This window comes from Henckelia pumila, chromosome 2 (assembly GCF_033568475.1).
Source record: "Henckelia pumila isolate YLH828 chromosome 2, ASM3356847v2, whole genome shotgun sequence".
NCBI lineage: Eukaryota > Viridiplantae > Streptophyta > Magnoliopsida > Lamiales > Gesneriaceae > Henckelia > Henckelia pumila.
The window spans coordinates 190,222,224-190,233,309 of NC_133121.1; the positions used below are offsets into that span (position 1 = coordinate 190,222,224).

Here is an 11,086-nt window from a genome sequence, read left to right on the forward strand (position 1 = left end):
TCCTTTCACTTGCACCTTTGAATCATCTACAAAAGAAACTTGACCATTTAGATCTTTAAAATCCATGAAAATAGATTTGTCACCACACATATGATTACTTACCCCGGTATCCAAATACCATGAATTGATATCTCCTTAATGCGCCTTGTATGACAAAAGTAGAGTCCCTTCTCCTTTGTCATTATTTACAACAAAGTTTGACTGTTCTTCAATATCACCTCTACATTCCCATGCAAAATGACCAAATTTGTGACAATTAAAACATTCAATTTGAGATTTATTATACCTTCCACCATTGTTCCTTCTTCCTCCTCCTCTTTGGAAATTTTGTCTTCCTCGTCCTCGAGAATTATATGGATGACGAAAATTTCCGTCACTGTTAGATGAATGTTGGAAATTTCACTCACCTCTTCCTCGACCTCTTCCTCGACTTCTTCCACGTCCTCTTCCTCTTTGAACTCTTTCTTTTTCTTCTTCTTTATCCTTTAAAGAAAGACTAGTTTGCAAGACTTGCTCTATCGGTTCTACCTTTTTCTTCAATTTTTCTTCATGTGCTTGTAAAATACCAACAATTTCATCGATAGTCATTGTTTCCAAGTCCTTAGATTCTTCGATTGCCACCACAATAAACAAGTATTTTTCATGAAGAGATCGAAGAATTTTTTCGATCACAAGTACATCACTTACTTCTTCGCCATATCTCTTCATATCATTGACAACCGTCAATACTCCGGAAGAATATTCTGAAATTGATTCAGATTCTTTCATGCATAATACCTCGTATTCTCTTCTTAAAGTTTGAAGGCGGACCTTTTTGACTTTGTCCACTCCTTTGTATATATTTTGAAGATTATCCCATGCTTGCTTTGACGTAGAAGCATTTGACACCTTTTGGATCATTGTGTCGTCAAGTGCTTGATGAATCATGTTGAGTGCCTTTTGATCCTTTTTCTTAGTTGCTTGCTGCAAGTCTTTTTGTCCTTGAGACATGCTTTCTTCATTTTGAAGTTGAAAGCCTCCATCGACCAATTCCCATAGATCCTGACCACCAAGATATGTCTTCATTCGAAGACACCAAGTGCTATAATTTTCATTAGTGAGCTGAGGAACTGGAAGATTATTATTCGATATTTCTACTTTTCCAGATCTATAGCCTGGGCTCTGATACCACAATGTTGGGAAAATTGGTGATGGAAGACAATCAATTAATCAAGTTTATCTATCCAACAATGAAGACCAGAAGAATCAGTTTGTTTCTTCGATCACTGCCGATGCGCGAGGGCTAATACTTTCTCTTCCTATTTAATTTAATGGGGCACGCAATAGTATGCACCTACCTCTCATTGAATAAGATAATAACTCCACTCCGTCTATTGATTTCTAGATCCCAAAACATGCAAAAATTGTTGGGGGTTCGGGGGCAGAAAAGCAAATCTCTCGAATTGTGTTCTGCCTCAGTTACTTCACAGTTCCACTCGCCATTGGTTCTCATGTTGTTGCCGAGTGCTTTAGAATTTTCCCCGTCCCAGCCAAAGAAACTGAGGTACACTTTTGTCCTTTTTATTTATTTTTTTTTTTGGACTTTAGATATACTCTATCATGGGTTGGCTAAAATAAGTGAGTTTCCTCAAAATAAATTATCTCAGATTGGTTGGAACAAGTTGATGTATCAAATAATGTAATTAGGTGTTATGCCACTTTTACACAATATATATGTTGTACACAGTATGTTATGTTAATATCTTCATGGTCGAGAGTAATTATCAGTCAAAGAACACAATGCATTGATGGGTAGTAGAAGTATTTAGTACTGAATGTTATCCTTTTTTTCTTTTTCTTTTTTTTGCTTTACCATATCTGAAAAAATAGTTGGGTTTTTTCCCAGTCAATGCTCAATAAGATAGCTGACTATTGTTCGGAGATTGCTGTTGATGAGAACGGGTCCAAGCTCCTGCAAATCCTCCTATCAGAACACTATATAATTGGGAGCTGTGTTGCGGAGATTGCGCAAACAGTAATATCAAACTATTATTATTGGTCTCAAGATAGATTCGGGTATGTGTACATAAACCTATACATGTTTCATTTTTCATATCTCTAATACAAATTTGCATATATAATCCAAAATCCGGTTTCAGGAGTTCTGTCATTCAACATCTAATAGGATTGGAGAAACCCAATCTGCTACAGGATTTAGTACATGCAATTCAAGGGATTTTTATTGACCTGTGCTATAACAAATATGGAAGAGATGTTATCAAAAAATTGATAGGTGCATCCAAAAAAAAATATGCATCTCAAATCATCTCTGAGATAATCAACGATCGTGGGTTGGTGGCAGCCCTAGTAGATCCTGATGGCTACTCTTTTCTCAAATCCATAAAAAACTATGCTAAGGTACTGATAACAATGCTCATCTTTATTTCTTTATTTTCTGTATGCCTAGCTCAAATTAGACTATATTTAAGGTCAATGCAACATTATACTTTCTTGCAGGGAACTGATCTCAAGATTTTGAACGTTTTGATTCGCCAATACGCTCAACCGCTGAAGAAGCAATGAAAGAGGAATCATGTCTGGTGGCCAGGAAATATGGCTTCTGTTTTGCTCGGAAATATGTTCGCATTTACTTGTTTTGTGTGTTCTATGGTGTTTGATATTTATATTTTGTTTTTTAGGGTGTGGGCTTTTAAGATTGAATGAATATCTTTATTAGTACTTGTCCCACCTCAAGATAGATTTCCTCTTTCGGTAATTGAAATCTTTTCAGAATTTAAATGGAATTTTTGCACCAAGACACAAGAAATCGTGTACTAAGTTTATTAACGGTGTGCGTTGATTTGAGTTGGCTATAGGTTGTTTGCTAAGTTCTGGGTAAAACATATGATGTAGTGTACAGTTGATTAGCAGATTGTCTTTTGATTGATTTTCTAATTCTTTTTTCTTATTTATGTTGATCTTGTATTTGGACGTACTGTTACCTGATATAGAAGCGTCTTGATAAAGTTTGTTACTTTTGGGATCATTTCACCTGCAATTGTTTATAGTATTCCTTTGACACCACTCATGTAGGTCTGTATGATAAGGTCTCTCGGGAAGATCTTAAGATGTACACTGACATAAGGAATTTTGTTTTTAAGCCTTGCTGCTGCTTAAAGTTACCAGGAAATGGAAGGGAAAAATCCCATGTTAGTTACACCACGTTTACAATCGGCATCCCCAGTTTTAACTCAACCACTGTTTTTCTGGACCACTGTGGCTGAGTTTTGATTGGGGAAATGGCAAGTAGTGGATAGTGACTCTCAGTTGGTGTTGCTTAGAACTATAGTATCACTAGAAAAAATCTTTCTTCTTCATTAGGTGCAGAGTTATGTTTGTGGCAAAATTCCACTTCTGGACATTCATGAGAAAATAAGGAACTTGATGAGTGGAGGGGTTAATATGTCTTGACAGTTTAACTGTGCCATTCTATCCCTTCAAAAAATTCCGTTTGGTTCTTCTGCTCACCATTCTGCTTCATGACCTTACAGAAATAGGGGTGTAAAAGTATGCCTTTCCTTTTGCTAACTCTGATAGCTCTGCTCTGCATTTTAGATGTTGAGATTTTAAATGATCAGGTTGCCTCGACATCATTATGTATGTCTGAGTTTTGCATAGAGCTTGGTACCGTATCTGTTGTAGGTTGTCTTCTTGAAACCTCGTTACCATGTAGAATAATTGATGACAAGTTATTACTCGGTGACATATCATTGTATGATGAGTGAGAGAATAAATTTTATTTTATTTTTTATTCACTGGTTTAATAACGTATAAGTAAGTTTCTGGGAGTTTCAAAATGACTTGTAAGAGCGTTGAAACCATCTCCACACCTTTCCGTTGAGTAATTCGCGTTGGAAAAATAGATGGCGGAGTCGATAACCAGAACTTTTGTTTCTTTTATATATATATATATATATATATATATATATATATATATATATACTTCATACATTCGATGCACAAGATTGTTTTTTTTTATGTAATTATTGGTAACAATTAGTAAGTATGTTTGAATAAAAAATTAAAATACAAATAAATTAAGGTTGAGGTTGAATAAAATGATTTGAAACTATGGATTAAAATGTATTTTCATTGTTTTGATTACTTACACACATAAAAATATCAAATTTATCTTTATATTTATTCAAACAATAATTGAGCTAATTACAAGAGATTTCAAATCTTTAGATATTGGAATAATTTTATAAAATTTTAAATTCATTGTGGTTAAAAGATGTTTGACATAATTTATATGCTTTTTAAATTTTTTTGGAAAAATCTTTTAAAAATATTTTATATGTTGTCGAAGTAAGATGTTGCACATTTTATGAAGTTTTTTTTTTAATTTTTTTTTTTCAGTTGCTCCACCCCTATTATTTTAATTTTTTTACTTTCTCCATTATCATTTTTATTTTGCGAAATGCCATTTTTCACATTGACCAAATACATTAACAACAATCCATTTTTCACATTAACCTAAGATAGAAATAATTTTATTTTTTGATATAAACATGTATGATAAAATTCTAAAACTATTTTTTATATATGTAATTACTTACATTACCTTCAGAACATTATATATCTTTTTTTTTTTTGATAATTTTGACAAATAAAGATCTTATAATACCAAACATATCAACATTTTTAATTAGTTTAAAATAATTTCATCAAAACACTTTAACAATTTTTTTAAAAAATAAATAAGACCTCACAAATTAAAAACTCCTAAAATACATTATAAAATCTTAAAAATTATAAGTTGTCTTTAATAATTTTAGTCACACCCCTATAGAGTGGAAATAAGTAGCAGATTGTTTTGTATTCAATTGATAAAGTTATTTAAAATTAAAATAAATTCGAAATCTATATATTTCAAATGATCCAATCCAAATACAATCTAAATTGATAATAAACCGTACATTTAAAAAAATTAATAATTTAGGGGGGTGTATTCAATCCAGAGTTTTAATGAAAAACTTCATAACAACACGATTCGTTTATTGTTTTCAAATTGCTATCACTCTCACATATCGAAGTTTTAAGATTAATAGGATTCAATATTTTCAGACTCTTGTGATTCGTAAGTCTTGATATAATCGACCATGACAAAACATCTGATTATTCAAAATAAATCCTACATGAGATAATAATTGACTGTCATTAAAGAACAATCTCTTTGTTTGAATAATTATTCGTACAAAGTTTTAATAATAATAATATTAATAATAAATAATATACAAACATTCAATATAGAAAAAATCATAATGACATATTATATAAAAAAAATCTAGAAAATATGTGTTTTTTTTTCAAATTTCGTTTAAAATTTAATTTTTGAAAATATTATATAGTCATATGAGTGTGTATATTTTTTATAAAGAGTTTTTTGCATATTGATTTTAACTATTTATTTATTTTTAATTTGTACACATATTTGGAGAAAATAAAATATATTTCGAGATTATTTTTTCTTCTAAATTATTTTTTATGTATATTAAGTTTTGAAATCTAAAAATACTGCAAATTTTTTGTTTTGTTCTATTTTGTTGCGAAAAAATATTTAAATATTATAAATTTAAAGTTTTATTTATTTTCCTAATATATATATATATGCAATAATTATAAAATTGACATATGCAATACTTGTATTTAATAAAAAAGAAAAGAGTATTCTTTTTAAATTTTAAAATAAAAAAAATTTATTTTTAAAATTTATAGAAATATAAATATAAATATAAAAAATAAAAAATTACTAATAAAATACATATCACGTCAAGGTTTGATAAGATTATGTACATTAAACTCCATGCAGTTATTATAAAATAATTTTTGTATTACATATAATAAATATTAATATGAAAAGTGCATAAAATTAAATAAACATAAAATATATACACAAAACCTGTTAGGTTGTGAAATACAAGTAATCTTGATTTTGATGATAACAAAACTTGTTATTGTGTTTATAAAATATTTCATCAAGTGCTGTAGTTAGTAGATCAAAGTTAGAAGTCTTTGAGCTGAAAATCAAGTTAATCAAGCTGGCGCAGTTGATTGAATTGAACATATCTCATAGCTCGTTGATCCAAATAACTTGAGACTAAAACGGTTAGAAAGCTTACTCAAATATCTACAAGTCATATTTCAGACTAGATCAGTTAGTTCGGACGCTATCTAGTAGAAATATTGGTCGCAACATCGAGCTGGATGCATTCGTTACTGTACCAGATCAAACATGATCAGCTCTGGTATTTTGGCTATGACGTACAACTGGCTTATCCAAACGGGACGATTCAGTATGCGTTATGAAGCTAAGAAAATGATCTACAAATAATCTTCACAATTCAAAGCCTGAATCGGAGTATAAGAAGCTGATGATATGAAGGTTCGAGTTCTGCACTGAAATTCTGCAGAACAAAATTTCTGACACACCTGAGTATTTTGAGTATATATGTCTCCTACGATATTGAAATTGAGTGATTCTTGATTTCGTGGAAAGCCAAGAAAATGATCTACAACTTTTATGTTTACCACTTTGCCCAGAAATCAGTGAATCAAGAGGTATAAGCATGTGAACAGATCAAATCAAATCAAATCAAATCAACTATGAACCAGATCAGATCAATAGAACCAGACCAGATCAATTGTACCATACCAGATCAAAGTTGGTCCAGACCAGATCAAAGTTTGACCAGACCAGATGAGTTTGACCAGATCAAATCGGTCAAACCAGTCCGATGAACAGTAAATTCAGCTCAAACTCATCTGGTCTAGTTAGATCAAATCGGTCAAACCAGTCCGATGAACAGTAAATTCAACTCAAACTCAAAAAATTGCTAGCAACTTAATTACGACCGTTGGAACTTCAGAAAGTGTCCAGAAACATCCTAAACGGTCATATTCTTGAATCTAATGTTCATATCATTATTGGAGATATAAATACAACACTTTGAAGGCAAAAAAAAGCAGATAATGGAGAATTAAAAGCATGGGCAGATTTAGAAGGAAAACAAGCTAGAATGAGAGCAAGCCCAAGGTGTGAGGAACAAGAAGAAAAGATGAACTTTCAACTTTAAATCCTCTATACCAAACCCACTTTATAGAACACTCTTCCACATCCAAATATTGTTGAATATTATTTGAAGAGAGTTCACTCACATACATACGAGAGATGTGTTTTGAAAGATTAGTTAAGTGAAAGTCTTAGCACAAATACATTAAAGATTGTGTTTGTAGCCTTGACATATAAGATGTTAAATATTATGCGGATTATGAGGTTGAGGCCTACAATCGAGAGTTCTATGAGTTCTTGTTTAGGCATTGGATAAGTCCTAAATCGGATTGGGTTTGTACAAATGGGTTGTATAAATCGAAGTCTTCGAGTGGATCCTTCCGAGGTGAAAAAAGGGGTGACGTAGGAGATTGAGCTCCGAACATTAATAAACAAATTCGTGTCTATTTGTTTATCGCATTTACTTTATTATTGCCACCGTTTTTAGTATGCATTGTTGAAGCATTTTATGTATTTTCCATACACCAAAATATTGCTTACAAAGTGTTTGATAAAATGCTTCAACCAAACTGTTTTTATTTTTTCAACTTGCATTCTTTCAAACGATTTTCAAAATGTTTATTCCATTTTTACGAAGGATTATTTCGAGTGTATTCCGCTTGGTTTGAAAACCAAACTCGATATAATTCATCGGTGCTCGAATTATAGCTCTTAAATAATTTTTTATTGTGTATTCAGTATTCACCCCCCCCCCCCCCCCCCTCTACGCATATTTCAATCCTATTATTTGGTATCAGAGAGGTTTGTTCTTGAAAGAGCATTTGAAACTGATTTTGATCTTCAAAATTTCGTTTTTGAGATTTTCTAACACACATATGCATACTTGAGAATTTCTGGCAACTTGCAGCGACTTTGGGAAAAATGGCATAACTCCTTGCTCGAGTGTCCAAACGACAAAACTCTTTTTTCATTACAAACTAGACTCATAGATAATCGCAGCGGTATAAAATTTGCAGCCTGTTCATGCATGGAAAAATGCAGTTTATTCGTCAAAATCAGACCATGTGTGCTGCGGCAGAAAACTGGGCATGGACAAAGAGTTGGTGTTTTTGTCAAGAAGCTCAAGTATGTTGCACTCAACAACAGAAGGGACAAAGTAACTCAAATTTTAGTCACACATCATCAAGAAAACTTGGTACACTCATTCTAAATTAGCTTTAAGAGAGCTTTTGAGTTTTGATTGCCATTTTGATGTTCTAATTATGCTAGCATTTGTTGGATTAAGAATGTCTAGTCATTTCCCTTACAATTGTGATTGTGCTAAGTGACTAAAGGGATGCTTAAATGATTTATGAATATTTTAATTGGCATGTCAATCTTGATTTTGTGCTAGGTTGAGTTAATTTGGTTCAATCTTGATGAAGTTTTTTAATTGTCAACTTATTTTATTTATGTTGGAAATTTATGTGCATTTTTTTTTAAATGTTGGTTACTTATCCCTCTCTTTTATCGATTTCAAAGTTCAAAATATAGGGGGAGAGCTAATTATAATTTTAAGGAGGAGAAAATTTTGTGGTTAAAGTATACCTTTTTTATTCACACAAAAATGGGGAGAAATATGTTGCATAAAAATATGATTTTACATTACTTGAGTTTTAATGTTCATATTTTTATTTAAGTTTTGTGATCATAAAAAAAGAGAGAGATTGTTGGGTTGTGAAACACAAGTAATCTTGATTTTGATGATAACAAAACTTGTTATTGTGTTTATAACATATTTCATCAAGTGTTGTAGTTAGTAGATCAAAGTTGAAAGTCTTTGAGCTGGAAATCAAGTTAATCAAGCTGGCGCAGTTGATTGAATTGAACATATCTCATAGCTCGTTAATCCAAATGACTTGAAACCAAAATGGTTGTAAATCTTACTTAAATATCTACAAGTCATATTTTAGACCATATCAGTTAGTTCGGACGTTAACCAGGAGAAAAGTTGGTCGCAACATCGAGCTGGATGCATTCGTTACTGTACCAGATCAAACATGATCAACTCTGGTATTTTGGCTATAACTTACAGCTTGCTTATCCAAACGGGACACTTCAGTATGAGTTACGAAGCTAAAAAAAAGATCTACAAATCATCTTTAAAATCAAAGCCTGAATCGGAGTCTAAGAAGCTGATAAAATGAGATGAAGTTTTGAATTCTGCACAGAAATTTTGCAGAACAAAATTTCTAACACATCTGAGTATTTCGAGTATATATTTCTCATACAAACTTGAAATTGAGTGATTCTTGATTCCGTGGAAATCCAAGAGAAAGATCTACAACTTTTATGTTTAACATTTTTCCCATAAATCAGTGAATCAAGAGCTATAAGCATGCGAGAAGATCAGACCAAATCTATACTAGACCAAATCAAATCAAATCAACTATGAATCAGATCAGATCAATCGAACCAGACCAGATCAATTGTACCAGACCAGATCAAAGTTTGACCAGATCAAAGTCGGTCCAGACCAAATCAAAGTTTGACCAGACTAGATGAGTTTAACCAGATCAAATAGGTCAAACCAGTCTGATGAACAGTAAATTGAGCTCAAACTCAAAAAATTGCAAGCAACATAAATATGACAGTTGCAACTTCAGAAAGTGTCCAAAAACATTCCAAACGGTCATATTCTTGAATCTAACGTTCATATCATTCTCTAAGATATAAATACAACACTTTGAAAGCAAAACAAGAGCAGAGAATGGGGAATTAAAAGCATGGGCAGATTTAGAAGAAAAATAAGCTAGAATGAGAGCAAGCCGAAGGTGTGAGGAACAAGAAGAAGAGATGAGTTTTCAAAGTTAAATCCTCTACACCAAACCCACTTTATAGAACACTATTCCACATCCATATATTGTTTAACATCATTTGAAGAGAGCTCACTCACACACATACAAGAGATGTGATTCGAAAGATTAGTTGAGTGAAAGTCTTAGCACAAATATATTAAAGATTGTGTTTGTAGTCTTGGCATAAGAGACGTTAAACATTATGCAGATTGTGAGGTTGAGGCCTACAATCGAGAGTTCTAGGAGTTCTTGTTTAGGCATTGGATAAGTCCTAAATTAGTTTGGGTTTGTACAAATGGGCTGTATAAATCAAAGTCTTCGAGTGGATCCTTCCGAGGTGAAAAAAAGGATGACGTAGGAGATTGAGCTCCAAAAATGCATAAACAAATTCGTCTCTATTCGTTTATCCCATTTACTTTCTTATTGCCACTATTTTTAGTATGCATTGTTGAAGAATTTTATGTGTTTTTATACATCAAAATATTACATACAAAGTATTTGATAAAATATTTCAACCAAATTGTTTTTATTATTTCAACTTGCATTCTTTCAAACAATTTTCAAAATGTTTATTTTGTTTCTACGAAGGATTATTTCAAGTGTATTCCGCTTGGTTTGAAATCCAAACTCGATATAATTCATCGGTGTTCGGCTTATTTTTGAACATTTCAAAAATGAGATATTATAGCTCTTAAATAATTTTTATTGTGTATTCAGTATTCACCCCCCCCTCTCCTACACATATTTCAATCCTAAAAATTGGTATCAGAGAGGGTTGTTCTTGAAAGAGCATTTGAAACTGATTTTGATTTTCAAAATTTTGTTTTTGAGATTTTCTAACACATATATGCATACTTGAGAATTTCTGGCAACTTGCAGCGACTTTAGGAAAAATGGCATAACTCCTTGCTCGAGTGTCCAAACGAGAAAACACTTTTTTAATTACAAACTAGACTCATAGAGGTCTAAAATTTTCATCCTGTTCATGCATGGAAAAATGAAGTTTTTTTGTCAAAGTAAGACCATGTGTGCTGCGGCAGAAAACTGGGCATGGACAAAGAGTTGGGGTTTTTGTCAAGGCTCAAGTATGTTGCACTCATCAATACAAGGGACAAAGTAACTCAAATTTTAGTCACACATCATCAAGAAAACTTGGTAAACTATTTCTAAATTAGCTTTAAAGAGCTTTTGAGTTTGA

The 11,086-nt window shown here is 32.0% G+C and overlaps 1 protein-coding gene across 1 annotated transcript; it reads left to right on the forward strand.

Moving 5' to 3' along the window:
- Positions 1-1,172: 1,172 nt before the first annotated feature.
- LOC140879240 (pumilio homolog 12-like) lies at positions 1,173-2,893 on the forward strand. The gene is made up of 5 exons (XM_073282917.1): positions 1,173-1,187; positions 1,385-1,543; positions 1,886-2,055; positions 2,139-2,397; positions 2,497-2,893. Exons 1-5 carry the CDS (start codon positions 1,173-1,175, stop codon positions 2,560-2,562), a joined length of 669 nt encoding a protein of 222 aa, XP_073139018.1. The 3' UTR covers positions 2,563-2,893.
- The last annotated feature ends 8,193 nt before the right edge of the window (positions 2,894-11,086 follow it).

Excerpts from the sequence above, each read along its gene's own strand:
- LOC140879240 (XM_073282917.1), top strand. Across the intron at positions 2,056-2,138 it reads TGGTCTCAAGATAGATTCGG|GAGTTCTGTCATTCAACATC; the intron begins GTATGTGTACAT and ends ATCCGGTTTCAG. Across the intron at positions 2,398-2,496 it reads CCATAAAAAACTATGCTAAG|GGAACTGATCTCAAGATTTT; the intron begins GTACTGATAACA and ends ACTTTCTTGCAG.